Genomic DNA, 18,320 nt, shown 5'->3' with positions numbered 1-18,320 from the left:
CCCCGCGCACCAGGATACCGACTTCGGATGCAGTCACACAATCCAGACTCCCGACATCAGACCACGAGACACTGATGAATCTCGATAGAAACAAGAATGCAAAAATGAAGGAATATGCTGATGATCACCGACATGCAAAGACGTCTGACATTTAAGAAGGAGACTGGGTATTGGTGAACCAAGAACGGAGAACTAAAACTGACAGCCGTTATCATGCCCACTCGCTCCAAGAGGTGAAGAGAAAAGGGACCATGATCACAGCTGCTTCCACGACCAAGAGGACCACGAGAAATGTGTCGCACTTCAAGAAGTGCAACCCAGTGGCATACGGTCGAGAAAACGAAACAGATGGAGACACGGACACCTCAGGCTCAAGAGGGGACAATCCCGAAGAACGCCTTTGTGTAATCGACACGGATGAAACCAGAGAGAGGTGTTCTCCTTGCCGACCACAGAGGACCATTCGAAGACTGTAGAGTTCGTAGAATTAAGTAAGTGTTATCTGATATTCACGTGCATAATATACATATGTTTCTCACGTGCATAGTTTCTTATGATGTACCTTATCACGCGCATCTCTTGAAGAATGTTATCTTTCAAGAGACGCGTCTCTCGTGACAATGATTACCTGTAGGCTTCAACTGTGAGTTTGTCACAGCTACAGTTGGAGTTTACCGGGTGCGGATGTGCTCCTGTGGTGTGCTTTGGTTTATCCTAATAAACCTGTTTAAAGACTTCAACAACGTTTTCTGATTATTCCTATCTACAAGGAAACCATCTCTTTACATTTGGCGACGAGGACCTAGAAAGAAAAAGCACATCACCTACCTTGCACGATCCCACTACCCTCACCGCCGACTTCAAGACCTCTTCAAGCTTCACTACTGAAAAATCCGCCGCCGATTGGCCGTCTACTCGAAATTTTGCATAATTTTATGCATTTCTGCAATTATTGACGGGCCCTACTGTGCGTCACCCATGACGTTAGCGAGATCATCATCTCGTATCTAACACATCATCGCGCATGCGTGTAGGAGCGTAGTTACGCTTGGAGGCCATTTTGATTTGTTTCCACATTACCATGACCACAAGTTACCGATCGGAGAGATCGGAAAGGAAATAACCTCGTTTACTCAATTAAAGGATTTACGGTGAGCGGTTTTCAAAGAACTATATTGAATTTTATCTCTTTTTAAGAATTCTAAAGGAATATTTAAACAATTTTCAGTGAATTTTAATTTTACAAATTTTAACATTACAACTTTACATTACTATAAGCAGAATGGCCACGAACCAGCAAATAGTTACATTAAATTATTTTTTACCAGTACCTGGGAAACCTAAGGAACCTTGGAGACATTGGTTTCAAAACTTTGAAAGTTATTTAATTGCCATAGGAGCAGATGAATACTCTCCAAAGAGAAAATTGGCAATACTTTACAGCAATTTAGGTAAAGAGGGCAGACAGATCTTCAACAATCTTCCCAACCCTCTTCCATCCTCTAGTGGTGGAGGTGATATTAATGAATATTCCGCTGCAGTTTTAAAATTGAAAAGAAAATTCCTTGAACTACCTAGTGTCATACTTGAACGTTTTAATTTCATGAAAAGACGTCAGGAACAGGATGAGTCTATTGAAGAATTCATATCTGCTTTAAGAAACCTTGCTGCTGAGTGCAGTTTCGGAACTTACCTAGAAACAGCATTGAGAGACCAATTTGTATATAATTGCTGTCACAAGAAGATTCAAGAGAGAATATTGAGTTGTAGAGACCCTTCCTTATCTGAAGTTTTAGAAATAGCTAAAGGTATCGAAAGATCAATTGTATCGTCAAAATGCATTACTGAAACTACTTCTCTTACTCAACCTGATATGAATATTAATGCTTTATATACTAGAAATAAGCCCTTTCAGAAACCTTTTCAAAGAAGAACAAATACCTTTTGTTTTCGTTGTGGTTTGAAAACACACTTAAGTAACAGCCCAATTTGTCCAGCCCAAGGAAAAAAGTGCACTTTTTGTCAAAAAATTGGGCATTTTCAAACCGTTTGTCGTAATCGAAAGAGTTCTCAGATTAATAACATTTCTTACATTACAGGTGAAAACTCTGATGATGTTCAATTTATTGACACTGAAATGAAAAATACCACTATAAACACTGTTGAAATTGTTACTCCCAATAGAAACTTAATTGAAAAAGAAATTCTTTCTATTCATTCAGTTTCTATTTGCATGGTTGATTCCAATGGTCTAGGACACGCAAAAGATCCGACTTGCCAGGTAATTGTTGATCATTTAACAATTGACATGATGGCAGATTCCGGTGCCCCCGTGACCATTATCTCTGATTTACTGTTCAATACTCACTGGTCTTCCAGGATTACTCTTGAACCATTGGATATCATACCAAAAGCATATGCTGGAAAAAGCATTGAAATGTGGGGGTTTTTCATTACTAGTATAACTTGTTTAGGTAGAAAAATAGATACAAAAGTTTATGTTGCTACTAATGGAAAATGCATTGTTGGATGGCAAGATCTTGCCAAAATGGGTCTCAAACTAGTCCCTGGTTCTGATTGTCCCGTTCAGATAAATGAACAATGTGATGTGTCCTTTGTTAATTTCATTGATGTAGGAATAGTTAACAAAATCATTTCAGATTTCCCAGAAGTCTTCAATGATTCTGTTGGTATGATTAAGAACTATGAACATCGCATTCGTCTCAAACCAAATGCTATTCCTGTTATACACAAATTGAGGAATGTTCCTCTCAATGTAAGAGATGATTTGAAAAAGGTACTTTTGAAGATGGTTGATGAGAAAATAATTGAAGCTGTTGATTCATCTTTATGGGTCAGTCCGATCGTAGTTGTTAAAAAAAAGGATTCCAGCATTCGTTTGTGTGCCGACCTTCGATCATTAAATCAAAATATTTTGATTGACTGTTATCCATTACCCAAAATTCAAGAACTTCTCACCGGACTTGCTGATTCCAAATTATTTACGCTTTTAGACTTAAGGAGTGCATACCACCAAATTCCCCTAACCAAATGTTCATCTGAACTTACCACATTTATTACTCCTTTTGGAGCCTTTAAATATCTGAGACTCCCTTTTGGTTTAGCAAGTGCCGCAAGTGTTTTTCAAAAATTTATGGACAGCGTCTTATGTAATATTAAGGGTGTGCAAGCATATCAAGATGATGTTTTAATTCACTCTAAAAACGTTGATGAACATGTTAAAGATATATGTGTTGTATTATCTCGCTTCAAGGATGTTGGTATCACTCTTGGTACAAAAAAGTGCAAGTTTTTTGTGGAAGAATTAGACTATTTAGGTCATTCCATATCCACCGTAGGTATCAAACCTAAACTTTCCCTTACTCAGGCCATTCAAAACGTACCCATTCCGAACAACAAAGATAATTTGAGATCTTTTCTTGGTCTCACCGAATATTATTCGAGATTTGTAATGAATTATTCTCAATTGGTTCAGCCCCTTAGAACTTTAATAAAAAAAGATGTCTCGTTTTTGTGGAATGATGAAGCAGATTTAGCCTTCAATAACATTAAGAAAGTCATCATAAATTCTCCAGCTCTATCATCATTTACACCAGGTCTCAAATGTGGCATTTATGTAGACGCAAGTCAAAAAGGTCTTGGTGCTGTCCTTTGTCAATGGAGAGGTTCAGTAGAACATACCATTGGTTTTGCGTCAAAATCACTCAGCAATGCAGAATACAATTACAGCACCATTGAAAAAGAAGCCCTGGGTTGTGTCTGGGCTGTAGAAAAGTTTAAGATCTACATTTGGGGCTCTCAATTTTTATTATACACTGACCACAAACCTTTAATACATCTCCTAAATGGGAATGGCACTGGTAAAGCCTCTTCGAGGTTAGTTAGAATTCTTTCCAAATTAAATGACTTCAATTTCAGCATTCACCACATTGCTGGAGGCAGAAATATGAGAGCTGATGCTCTCTCTAGGTTGCCATTAGAAAATAATAATGATGTACTTGGAAATGATATTGAGTGCGTCGTTGCCTCCTTGGAGGATTTAATTCTCTCACCTCTTTCTATTTCTGAAGAAGATTGGTTCAAATACTATGCTGAAGATGAAACTCTTGTGGCAGTAAAAAACCTTATAATCTCAGGCTGGCCCAAAATTCGTTCTCTTCCCGCCTCTTTGAAATCATTTGCACAGGTTTCTGAGGAGTTGACAATTGTTAATGGAATCATTTTTAGAGATGATCGTTGCATTCCACCTTTAAATTTGCGCAAAAAGTTATTTTTCACTGCGCATCAAGGTCATTTAGGTGTAGGCGGGACCTCACGTAAATTAAAAGAGCATTTTTGGTGGCCAGCCATGGAAAAGAATGTAAATGATTGGATTGATACCTGTAGCACTTGTTTAGCTTCTGATAAGCACTGGAAGTTACGAAATGTATCAATACATAATGTTCCCATTCCTGATGACCCCTGGTTCAAATTGGCCATTGATTTTTCAGGACCCTTTGAAATTCTCCCTCAAAATCAACGCTACATTGTCTCTATTGTAGACTATTACTCCAAATGGTTTGATTTTGATTTTTGTACCAACCCTGATTCTACTTCAGCCATAAGATTCTTACAAAGAATTTTTAGAATGGAAGGGCCCCCCAAAGAAATTGTCAGCGACAATGGTTCGCATTTTTGCTCTAACGCTATGGAGGAATTCTTCAAGAAATTTGACATAAAACACTTGAGAGTAGCCCTATATTCTCCTACATCAAATGGTTTAATTGAACGAATGAATCGATTTTTAAAAGAGGGCATTCAGACTGCTTATTCATGTAAAGAAAATGTAGAGACTTTCCTAGGAGAAAAAGTTTGGGCATACCTAATTACGCCACACTCCACCACAGGCTTATCACCTTTCAGATTACTTAGGAAAAGAAACCCACATGGTACTGTTTGTCCCTCCTGGATTAAAAATTTAATTTCAGAGAAAACTGTTTGTTTAGCATGTTCTGACAGATTAAAACTTAAGGGTAATGTTGAGAAACAACAAGCTGTACAAAAACGGAATTTCAATGCCAAAATTGTATCTAACCCTGAAATTTTTGCTGTAGGTGATTGGGTCATGTTTAAGTCCGTAGATAAACTTAAGAAAGGCCTATCTAAGTTTTCACTCCCTACTCAAGTACTTAAAGTGTCCAAAGGTTCTTTATTTTTAGATTAAAGAGGGTGGCGTAATAAACGTTCACTTGTCAAGTTAAATTCTGAACAAGCCAAGAGCATTCTCAGAACCAAGAATGAAAATGAAAGTCATTCTGGGTCTTTTCTTGATTTACCACAATTAGAATGTCCAACTCCCAATAATACCACTTCTTCTTCTCAAGTTACCCAAGTTTCTGATGATGAAGCTTCACCTTCTATTGAGGTTTCACTTTCTCTTACTGACAATGTTGAGAATGATGATACTGCTTGTCAAGTTTCTGATAATACATCTAGAACTCATAGAAACTGCTCCTTTCCCACTCGCTTTAGAGATTATTATTTTTGTTAAGTTTCATTTCTTAAAGTTAAGTTTTCTTTCAATTTCTTTATTTGATAAGGAGGGAGGAGATGTAGAGTTCGTAGAATTAAGTAAGTGTTATCTGATATTCACGTGCATAATATACATATGTTTCTCACGTGCATAGTTTCTTATGATGTACCTTATCACGCGCATCTCTTGAAGAATGTTATCTTTCAAGAGACGCGTCTCTCGTGACAATGATTACCTGTAGGCTTCAACTGTGAGTTTGTCACATCTACAGTTGGAGTTTACCGGGTGCGGATGTGCTCCTGTGGTGTGCTTTGGTTTATCCTAATAAACCTGTTTAAAGACTTCAACAACGTTTCCTGATTATTCCTATCTACAAGGAAACCATCTCTTTACAAAGACCCGTTTGACTTATTGAAGAACTCTAAAAAGAGAAAAGATCTGGGGCAGCTGACAAATCACAAAAGGGGAGATGTTGTGTCACCATGCCTGACCCTGTACAGGACTTCCGAGTCAGGCATGGCAGGGAGCGGATGGGAGGGGCGGCGCGAGAAAGCGCCAGTGGAAGGAGCAGGGTGAATAAAGAAGTGTCTACCTGCAGCTTGTGTCCGTGTGCCATTTCAGCACACAACAATAAACAAGTGACAGTGATGTACCTACTTAATGTGACTACTGTAAAGTGCTTAATTTATGGGTTTAACTTACTTCTGCATTTTTTGTCACTCCCCAAAATGTATCTTTGCCCAATGAGGTCACCGTAGTTGAACATTTTATATTGACTTTACCACGTCAAGAAGTTCATGCTCTGTAAATATGTAATATATAATTGTCCAACCCTGATCGCTTCTTATAATGTAACCTTGAGTGAATTTACATCTTGTATATATGTAATTCTAATCACTAGTATCTGTAGTAGACTAATATACTTACTACCATTCTTATGTGAATTTAGAGTTCATCTGTTTGTATGTTTTCCTTGAGTGAATTAGCAACTCGTATATATATGCAACTCTAACCACTACTATCTGTAGTAGACTTTTGTACTTCCTACCATTCCTATGTGAATTTAGAGTTTTAATCTTTTCTGTAACTCATGTACTCCGCAGTCCTTATGTAATGTAACTAGTGCTCCTGTACAGCGCTCTGACTACCATTCCTATGTGATTCTTAGAGTTTATCCGTTTGTATCTCTTCCTTGAGTGACTTTACAACTTGTACATTTGCAATTTTCTCTGTTTGTATCTCTTCCTTGTGTGACTTTACAACTTGTACATTTGCAATTTTTTCTGTTTGTAACTTTTATGTAACTCATGTAATCCTAAATCCTTATGTATCGCAACTGGTTCTTTTGTAAAGCGCTCTGACTCCTTCGGGTAATGTTCGCGCTATAGAAAATCGCATTAAATAAATAAATAAATAAATAAAAGAATAAAATAAATAAATAAAATAGTTGCCTCGGTGGACTATTTGAATAAATGAACATAATAATTGTGTTGCTTTTTTTTTTTTTTTTTGGCAGGGTCATAGGGTGCCTGGGTGGAAGAGCCGCCTTGAAGCCCCGCTGTCCCTCCAGAAGGCGCCCGGTGCTGCTGTCAGCTCTGCCTCATATAGTGTTCCACACTCCGGGCGGCTGAGGTGCCGCGCTCTATCCCTTCCCCCGGCCCGGCACGGTTTGCCGGCAGGCCTGTGGCTCGCAGTGCGCATGAGCGAGAGCCGGAAGAGGCACCGCCAGGAGCCGCCGCCGCCGCTGCCGAGAGAGAGGGAGCACTGCCCGTCTCAGCAGCTACCCGAGCCGGGGTGGAGGTGGAGGAGGAGAGGAGGCCGCACAGCAACATGGTGAGTGCCCGCCGCCCTGTCCGCCCGCTGCCGGGCCGCGCGGGGGAGGCCTAGAGCTGGAGGGATGCATGGGAGCCATCAGCAGGGGGAAGAGATTCACTGCGACACCGGCGGCCTCGGCTAGGCCCTCAGCGCCGGGTGCAGGCGCCGGGGAGGGGGGAGAGGTGGGGGCCGGGGCACTGGGTCCACCTGCTCGGGAGCAGACTTTTCAAGGGGGGGGGGTCGTCATGCCCCCCAGCCGAGAGGGGAGATGCTGCACTGCAGAGGCGGGTTGTTGTTATTCTCCATTCACCAGAGAGGTGGTTGTTGAGCCTCTCAGCTCTAACGCAGAAGGGTTGCTTGCCCCCTGCCCTAGAGAAGACTGCCAGCGCTCGTCACCCCCACCTCTGCAGCAGGCCACGATTCTCCTTAAGGTCACCCATGCTGACAATTAGGACAACAAACCCAATGTACAAATTACCAGGTAACTGCACATGTCACCCCGGATATAGTGTTCCACTCCTGGTGTTTAGTGTAATGCATTGCCTTCTGGGAGTTGTAGTCCTTCATTTGATCCAGTTGTACTAACGTTTCGGGAAATAACGATCTGTAAAAGAAGAGAACAGGACTTTAACATTGCTGTTTGGTGACATGAAGACATCTGGTAACCTTACCATTGCGTAATATTATAAAAGCCATAAGGCCACTAAAATGGGACTGTACCATGTTCCTGTTATGGGCTGCCACTGACCCACGTTATCAGCATATTTTAGTATGGATTTTTCAGCCAACAACGACTTGCATGCTGTGGGTTGTAATGCTGATATTTCTATAACAAGAATCAAGAGACAGTACCCAGCAGGCAATATGTTTATGGATAAAAAGCGACTGGTTCAAGGTAGCGCATGTGACAAAGGATCAGTGCACAGCTATATTTCCACTTCATACGGGTGCAGTTTGCTTCATGCCTGCGACTGCAAACGGTGCGGCCTAGTACTTACCACAAAAAGGTAGTAAAGCACACTACCCAAGATAGGAGCTAAGGGAGTCTCTCCATGTCACACACAACGGAAGGGAAAGTGCCCTGTGCCTCCCTCTACTAGAAAGGAGAAGAGGCTGCTTCATGAGTCTCACCACTGAAGAAGTGGGACTAAGCTGTATCCCACCACAGATGAGTGGGTACATGATTTCTCTCAGCCCAGTAATATTAAGGTAGTTGCCTTAAGTCTTCTCCCCATATCCCCAGTGCGGTCTAACCCACACCCCCTAGTGCAGAAGTCTAGGATACTTCCATGCGTTTCACTTCAGATTCCGCCGGGGCTACTCCAATCTTCCATGTCCTAGGGTCGACTGCCACATGCAAATGTGGGTGGGCCCAACCTTCCCTTCACAGGGGGCTTCGTCCTGTCATTCATGCCAGTGGGTACACCTATCAAGGCCTGGCTTGCACCTAACAATGAGATGGGTTACAACACTCGTTCAGATTGTAGTACTTGTTCCCTGTCCTCTTACAGAGGGAGCAGTGCTTCTACCAAGCCACTACCAAATGAGACTGGTAAGGCACATACCCACCAACACAGAAGTGGCGGGGCCCTGCCTTTATACCAGTGTAAAGGAGAGATGTCACGTCATTATCACAGTAAAACTGGCCAGGCTCAACTTTTGGCAGAGGAGGGCTTACCTGCCCCACTCACCAGATAAGGGCCTTTGCTACCCCATACTCCTCACTGCAAACTAGGGCTACTGTAACTCACACCCCACCATCCAGTCCATATGCTCTTGTGTGAGACCTTGCAAAAACAAAGATGACCATTTTTGTAATCTAAACTGTAAGCAACAAACAGTGGTCAAAACAGCTATTCATAATTTGAGTAATATGATGCAATGGAAAACCATAGTATTTACTACCCACCTGTTTAGGGATCTGCTACTGATTTATCTTTGGACCATTATCTCTAATCGGGTGTCCTAGTGTCCTGCAGAACCTGGGGGATTAATGCTATATGACAACAGTTGGTTCTTTAGGGAAAAGTACAATTTCTTTCAAGATAGGTTGTTATCCTGATTAACTAGGATATACCAATGAATGATAAGACACATTATTATAAACAGAAAAAACACTGACACAAAAAAGTACTTATATTAATATTCATATATCGGAGACACACATAAGTGCTACATATCACAAACAGGACTGTTATGCAACATAAACATAAATTGGGGCTCATACGAAAAAACAGTGTGCTCATCATCTTTGGGCACGTACTATAACCTCAGCCCTAGTACTGCAACAGTTTCTTTCATGAAGCCCTGCTCCTTTCATTTCCACTTGTCATTTGGGTGCAGAATTGTTGAGCGACCTGCCCTTACTTGGCTCTAGGTCTTTGAAGCCACACTTTCTTGTGACTTGTGTCATGCCACCTCCCACCCATCAGTCAGGCCTTTGATCATGCAAAAATTTTAATCCTTCCCTTTTGAACTGACCCCCTCAGTCTTTCTCTTCCGCCCAGGTGACCTTCGCTGGATCTGTCCTATCCCAAAACTATAGTAGAAGCATGAATAAGGCTCAGTTGCAGACTACGTTGACCTACATGTACACACATACATAGAATTCCATGGTTCTCATTTGGAACTGAGGCAAGACCAGGAGAGGCAGTGTAGTACTGGTTGCTCCTGGCTTTGCTTTTTCAGTCTGTCTACTTTTTCTGGGTTTAATCAGTCCAGGAACATGCAGGGCTTCTCCCCCATACTGTCTGTCCTGGAGGATTAGGTAGACTCCTTAGTTTCTCAGCTGACAGACTTCTAGGCAGCAGACAAACCCTCTACTCCTCTAGCAAAAATGGCAGACTTCAGGTGAAGTTCCCTCAGCACTAAGACACTGACTGTCAGGCAGCGACGAGTCCTAGTCACGCAGTAGACCTTCAAGTACTATATGGAGCTCTCCTTTCCTTGATCATTTAGAACTTGGTACTGACACACATTTTCTATACAGGGGATGTAATTTCATTGTCTCAGACTCTCAAACCACTTTGAAGCGGTTCTCTTTAGTGTCGTCAGGCTCCTCTCCCGGCACATACTTTTTGTAAAGTGGTGCCTCTCACAGTACATAGAACTGGGGCTGCAGCACTCATAGCATGAGCTCAATAAACTTTAAGGTTTATGCACCTTACCTGTCGTTAGCCTCTCTGAAGTAGGAGTTGGGGATAGACAGTCGGGCAGGCCTGACCTCGAAACTTCCTCACCTTGCACAACAGAAACTGAAGTCCCACATATCACCCGTACCATCTACCAAATGGCAGTTATCAGGAATAATCTGAATTAAGTCAAAGACTCTTGTTATCCTATATGCATTACAGCTACATAAAACACTCGTAGGCGAAATATTAAAGCTATATGTTATTTAGCTTATTTATTCTTTTCTTTTTAGTACCTCTTATTTTTACCAAACATATATACAAACTACATAAACACACTTTATACAATAAATACAAATGATAATTCAAAAGTAACCAATTATGTTGGTCTAAGTAGCCCACAATTATTTCAAAATAGAAGGACGTAGACGTGTAATTATGTCACAACATTCCCTGAAAATGGTCATCAACACAAAACATATATAGGAGCTTCAAAGGGTAAATTATTTTCTCCCTCCAAAAACAATATATTTCCAGCTCCCAAATCCTATAATGACATCTATTCTATCCTGATATTCTTATGTTGATGCCTATTCAAATACAGTCAGCTCTAATGCATATAGGATAACAAGAGTCTTTTACTTAATTCAGATTTTTTTCTCTATGACCATGGTTCTAGGCTAAGAAAAGGTAATCAATGGTGTCTTTTCGATAACTAAATATAAAAGAAGTTTACCATAGGCATTGTTTTTTTGTTTAAATTGCTAAGAAAGTCTTCATGTAATTTCTAAAAAGTTGCTGTGTGTCTGTCCTCACTTCAGTGTTTGGCCTGGCATCTTCCAGAAATCAAGCAGTACACTTCCTCAGTTGGAGGAAGCTGTCCTCTTCCTCCATCTTTACTGTGGTAAATACTGCCCATTTGCTAAATTCATACTACACATGCACTCAAACATACACACGCATGATGTCAGCGCAAGTGTCTGGGGTTTCATGTTACAGCGAAACTTTACACGAAAGGTGCCAATAGACCCCTACCAGTTCAGTTCAGTTCAATTACTTTATCTGGCTAAAACATATCCATGAAAGGATAAAAAACGCACAGTAATACATAAAACACACAAGTTCATAATGGTCATAAAAAATGATATATAAAAAAAAACCAAGTACAGTACATAGCAATCAAAATATGTATTTATACAGCGAACATCGTTTTACGTGTGCGGGCAGCTGTTGTCAGAAAAGCACCCACATGGAATACTAATTCATAATCTTCCAAGTTAAATAGAGTTCCATATGCGTCTCTACAATGGACAGATGAATACCTTTTTAAAAAGAGGAAGTAAAAATAATTTAGCGCATTGTATGCAAAACTTGCAGAAGAATAATAAGTGTAATGTGGTTTGACCTGAACGACCATCACATGGGCATCGCACAAGATCGAGGTTAGTATGGAAATCAAGTGCAAAACATAATAGATACTTCACAGTACCTGCTCTAAAGCGAAAAAGGAGACCCTACTGCCAACAGCACATAGGTTTAATCAGGTAACTGGTCGGATGTTGATCATTCTCGTTGGTCATAAAGGTAGCTATATTAGATTTGCTAGACTCCCAGTCGAGTCTATCCTTTCTATAATATATATATAGGGCCGTCCGTAGGTCTTTTTTATTTACAGTGTCTAGCTCATGTGGGCTATCAAAAATATGTTTATTATAAAAAAAAAATATAATTGATCCTGCATAAACTAGATCTCACCTCACCTAGCTATGGAATATCCATACCTTTTTCACAACTGAGTCAGTCTATTATATTTTCTCTTGTAAGGGGCGTCACCATATTTTTCCATATGGCTAGCCATAATAGAGTGGGATGGGCCCTAGTGTAATCTTCAATGTACTGTCAATTTAATTCACTATTACAAATGTATTGGGACGTGGAGATTGGGGCTCCCAGGAATTTTCAACAAAACCTGTTCTCCTCATGCTGAATATTACTACATTTGGAGATGACCTATACCTCGGCACCATAGGTTGCCGTAGGTGTGCGCTGAGATTTAAAACATTTTTATATGGCTAAAATAGTCCCCGACCTCCTGGGTTGGAGGAGACCAAGTATCATGTTAATTGTTTAAGAAAACTTGTTCCTACAATGTACGATATGATCCGTCTATGAAACATTAGCAGCAAAAAACAGCCATAAATAGTGAAAAGTGCTAGTGCATTGTAAACTCTGGTTGCCAACGGAAATAACATTTCAAGAATGCTTCCTCGGGGCCACAGGCCATTATGAAAGATTTTTAAAAGTTAGTACATAAGTCTAAAGAGGCCATAAAATCGACAAAGTCCCGCGCTAAGAGATGCAAGGCATTAGGTGTACGGCCCATTACGAGCAAGTCATTGGCATATAACAGGGCTGGGAGTATACGGCCATTAACTCCTGGGACGTCTTAGAAAGCGCTGTTAAAGAGGTGTGCAAGTTATTAATTTATAAAATAAAAAGTAATGGGGCCAGAACACACCCCTTCCTGATCACTATAAAATCACCAATATCATTAGAAACCTCCCCATGCATGTTTATTCTGATCCTGGCTTTCAAAACTCTATGTAGATATGCTAAAAAATGTACAAATGCCTCATCCATTCCATATTCTAAAAGGGTAGACCATAGACTGGACCGGTTAACATAATCAAAAGCGGAGGTCAAATCGCTCTTCAACGTCTACATGGCGCCGCTCGCCCCCATCTTCAGAACCTACGGACTCAACATTGTGTCATATGCACACGACACCCAACTCATCCTCCTCCTAGCCAACGAACCCAACACTGCCTCACACAACTTTCGAGAAGGCATGGAAGCCGTCCCCAAATGGATGAAAAACAGCTGCCCACAACTAAACACCAACAAAACAGAAGTACTCCTCATGGGCCCGAACCCCGACGCCTGGAACGACACCTGGTGGCCTCCCCCACCCTCAAAAGCCCGTCCACCGCCAGTACCATGCATGCAACCTGGGAATCATCCTGAACTCCGAGCTCAAAATGGACCACCAGATCAACTCCGTCTCCTCCTCCTGCTTCCACACCCTCCGCCTCCTACGTAAGACCATCAAATGGATCCCCCTCTAACACCGAAAGGTTGTCACTCATTCCCTGGTCACCAGCAGACTCGACTACGGCAACGCACTCTACGCCGAAATAAATAAAAACCTCACCCGTAAGCTATAGAACATCCAGAACTCAGCTGCAAGACTGGTCCTCAACCTGCCAAGACACTGCCACATCTCCCAGCACCTGGGCACACTCCTCTGGCTCCCCATCAAGGCTAGAGTCACCTTCATGATGCTTACCCATGCACACAAGGCCCTCTGACCCCTAACCAGCATTCATGAACAGCCTACTCAAATTCCAAGCACACTAAAGGAACCTACCATCTGCCCAGCTCTCCTACGTTGTGATCCCCCGTACCACAAAGACCAGATCGGGAGGCCGCTCCTTCGCCTTCCTGGCGGCCAGATCCTGGAACACCCTTTTGCTCCACCTCACAGACCACATTGCTCCCCATCTTCGCAAGAATCCTCAAAACCTGGCTCTTCGACAGACCCCCTACTTGATAGACTAGAACCCGCACCCCCCCACTCCACTAGCACCTTGAGACCCTTACAGGTGAGTAGTCGCGCTTATCAAACCCATGATTGATTGATTGATTGATTGAAATCCATAAAAGCCAAGTATATTGGTGACCAATGGGCAATTGTATATTTTCTAGTATTTAAGTTATGGTGGAGGCATTGTTCAATTGCACCCACTGTGTTCCTGAAACCAAATTGTGAAGGATGCCGGATGGAATTCTCAACCCAGATTTTGATCTTGTTATATAAGACCCTTCCTAAAATGTTTAAATATCCATTAGGCCATGTGTCTTTTCACCATTCTAAAACTATGATTACACTTTCCCTATGTATTGGTGCCCTTCAAAATTAATTTTTGAATGTGATAAGTAATGCCAATTACGAGATACCTCGTTAAAATGGAGAATGACATGCAGATTTTTTTGCTTTCCATCACACACTCCACATATCTTTTGTAATTATAAGGCTTTTTTCACCCAGTAAATTTCATCAGATTTGAGCTGCCAAAATGTATATGGTGAAAAATCTGATTGTGATATTTTATCATGCGATAAATAATTCCAAAACCTGTTCAAACAAGAGTTTGCACAGGCGTTGGAATGTAATGAGGCACTTGAAATCGAGGCCTTACTACATCCAGGTACTAATCGATAAAAGTTCAACTTGTGTGTTTTAAAGTTTTGAGTATATGGTTGGATTCTGTGATTTTTTTATTTTTTTTAATTTTATTTTATAAATGTATTTATTTTTTATTTAAGGAGTCTCTTAAATTTGGGAGGGACAGTGATTCTCAGTTGCATATGTGATGATTATTAATTCCAAAACCTAGAAATTTTGCAGAGATAAAGCACTTGTGGATATTTTCTTTTTTTTTTTCCCAAATAACTTTTTATTGTTGCTCTGGGCGTATCATCTGAGAATACATAAGGTCACGGGCTGGCTTCAACATTCAGCCAGTATCCGTCAGTTCCGCAACTTTTCTTTTGCCCATAAGGATTACTCACATATCCCAAACGACAGTATAGTTTAAACCAAAGCTGGTTACGAATGCAGATAAGTGAGCAAAAACAACCCCTAAAAACAGCTCCTGCCATGCCCGCCCTCCTCCCCCACCCCGAAGTCCGCCCACCCTTTCCTGATAAAGTAACATCCACCGGACAAAAACAGGGTTCTACAGTAAGACATTGAACAGGCCCATTCTCCGCCTCCACCTTTAGGTGTGTATCAAACATCAAGTGTAACAACGTTCTCCTTCAGATCCCCTGTGCGTTCACTTGTGGATATTTTCTTGAACGTGGTATAATACAAGTCCCAGCACTATATAACTTGTCAATTGTATGCAACCACCACACGTTGTAAGCATTTGTGCTAGGTAATAGAGTTCATATACATTTCTTTATAGATGATGCTACCTGTCTGGTAGGTGCAGTGCATTTTTATTGGCAGCAATTTGAGGAGGGTCATTACTGATGTCATGTGCTTGAATTTTTCCGTTCTGGAGAGAAGTCTAGCTGTAGAGAATGACTCCTTTGAGAGGAACGAGACAAATTTTAGGAAGACCAGTGAGGAATGAGTTACAGTACTTTGTGTGCGATATTACCGCGGCCTGAACAGTCAGCTGTATGTCTGCTCTCTGTATACATGGTATACAATTAATCTATTTTAGCTGTTTGCATTTCTGGCCAGGGCTTTTATGAGAGAATTTCATTTTTGGTAACCGGTCGCCTAAACGTTTACCATACCAGCTAAAGAGTGAAGACCTAATTTTGTCTCACCAGGCAGAGGTTTGCAAAGAGTTCATTCAGCCTTTACAATTTGGACTTGTGTCCGAATCACTCCATCAAAACGAATATATTTCCTTCCGTTCAAATTGATTCTTTTTTTCAATCTCTCCCTAATGCTCCTGATGTTTCTGGAGAATTTAAGTCATTGGATACCCCTATTTTGGAAAAGGAATTTCTCAATGCTTTTCATCTCTTACCCAAAGATAAAACACCTGGCCCGGACGGTTTCACAGTTCGGTTTTATCTCCAATTTAAAAAATCTCTAATACCTCATTTATTTTAATTGATCAATTACTTTCTTGGTGAAGGGAAATCAAAGGGAACCTTCACCCAAGCTATGCTTTGTTTAATCCCTAAAAAGGATAAAGATCCCTCTTTATGCAAAAATCATAGGTCCATCTCTTTAATTAACACTGATTGTAAAATCTTCGCTAAAATATTGGCCATCCATATCAACAAAGTAATTCCTGATCTTATTAATATTTATCAATCTGGGTTTGTTAAAGGAAGTTCTACAACTGACAACTCGAGAACCCTCCTTCACATTATTCACCTTGCCTCTAAAATGGATTCTCCTATTGTTGCCATCACGCTCGATGCTGAAAAAGCATTTGATAGGGTTAGCTGGGACTTTATGTTTGGAGCATTGAGATGGCATGGTTTTAGCCCCCCCATTCATTCATTATATTCAATTGCTTTATTCTGATCCATCTACTTCTATATGGGCTAACAGACATCAATCTAATTATTTTTCTCTTGATAGAGGAACAAGACAAGGGCTTTAGAGCCTTTTCTCAAAAAAATCAGGCGCTCACCTTTATACTCGGGTTTCCAATTTCAGAATATTGACATCATGTTTACTGCGTATGCAGATGATATTCTGCTTTACATCTCCATCCCTTCCACTTCTTTTCCGGCTCTTTTCTCCTTATTACAAGAATATTCATCAGTCTCCAGCTATAAATTGAATATAGATAAACCCTTTAAACAAATTCTGTCTATCTCATATGTTTCATGGCTCTGGCTTTGAATGGAATCCCAAAAACATCAAGGGCCATATGTATCAAAAAGTCATTTTGCGATTCTCAAATAGCAATTTTTTTATTTGTGAATTGCTATTTGAGAATCGCAAAATGCTATGTATGTAGGATTTGCAATAAATTTTGCGAATCCTACATATTCCTTAATTGCGAATCACAATACCTCCCCATTCGTTCCTAGAGGCCCATAAGAATGACTGGGAAGACATTCTCAATTTGCGATTAGCAATTAGCGAATCGCAAATTGAGAATGCAATTTCAATGGGTGCAGGGGTGTCCAAAGGACACCCTGTCGCACCCCTGAAATAATCATAAGTGCACATGTGGCGAACATACATGCCCCAAGCGCATGTATATGCTTCACATTGCACTTTGAAAAATGCAAAAAAGTGAATTTTTCAAAGAAATCGCAAATTACCATCAACTTGAAGTTGGTGGTAATTTGCAATTCCTTAAGGCCAAATTGCACTTTTTTGGTGCTTCTTACATTGCAGGAATCGCAAAATTTGCGATTCCTTAAATTCAATCACAAAATAAGGAATCGCAAAATTTGCCCTAATACATACCATTTGGCAAAATTGCATTTGCAAACGCCGAAATTCTGTGAATTTCGGCGTTTGCGGATGCAATTTTGGTTGATGCATATGGCCCCAAAAGTTTAGGCGTCCTTTATGCTAGCACTATTAGGGAAACCGTTAAGATTAACCACATAGATATACTTAAAAAACTTTCTGCTCTTATTGAGATATGGTCCCCTCTTTTTTTTTATCCTGGTGGGGTAGACTAGACACTATTTAAAATGATGCTTCTCCCTATTATTAATTTTTATCTCTCTATGCTTCCTGTTTCCCTTCCGCTTTACTTCTTTAGCACCATTAATCGTTCTTTACAAAATTTCTATGGAATAACCGTAAAGGTAGGATTTCTCTCTCTCTCGTCTCCAGAAACCCAAAGACGTAGGTGGAGTCAATTTCCCGAACATAAATTGATGTCACTGCATTCACATTAAAGCAAATTTGGCCTTTTTTACCTGATCCTCCTTGCCCTCCTGTAACATCCTGGAGTACACTTGAACTAGCTAAACTGCTACCATTTACATTTTTTACAGCTACTCGTTTATCTCAACCACTGAAACGTCTTTCCACTCCCATTTTTAACCACTCCAAAGCCATTGCTCTTTCTCTGTTTCGATCTCATCTCTCTTCTAAGGACTTTTTCTCCCAAACCCCAATATGGTATAATACATTTTAAAAGATTAACAATAGAGCGCTCTTCTGGAAGGAATGGATTGATAAAGGTATCATTACTCTTGATCAATGAAGGACATTTTGCCGAGGGAATTCTCAGACATTCAGGAATCTTTCGGCATCTTAACACTAATTCTTTTCA

The 18,320-nt window shown here is 40.6% G+C and overlaps 1 protein-coding gene across 1 annotated transcript in view; it reads left to right on the top strand.

The window, feature by feature from the left end:
• Positions 1-7,082: 7,082 nt before the first annotated feature.
• DCUN1D1 (defective in cullin neddylation 1 domain containing 1) overlaps positions 7,083-18,320 on the top strand; it is a 150,302-nt gene continuing 139,064 nt past the window's right edge. The window contains exon 1 of the mRNA XM_078667031.1: positions 7,083-7,366. Coding sequence (XP_078523157.1) covers positions 7,364-7,366 — 3 coding nt within the window. The 5' untranslated portion in view covers positions 7,083-7,363. The remainder of the gene's footprint in view (positions 7,367-18,320) is intronic.

The sequence above is a fragment of the Lissotriton helveticus genome, chromosome 11 (assembly GCF_964261635.1).
Source record: "Lissotriton helveticus chromosome 11, aLisHel1.1, whole genome shotgun sequence".
Classification (NCBI taxonomy): Eukaryota; Metazoa; Chordata; class Amphibia; order Caudata; family Salamandridae; genus Lissotriton; species Lissotriton helveticus.
Note: the sequence above shows the minus strand (reverse complement) of the source record. Positions and strands in the feature narration are given on the sequence as shown.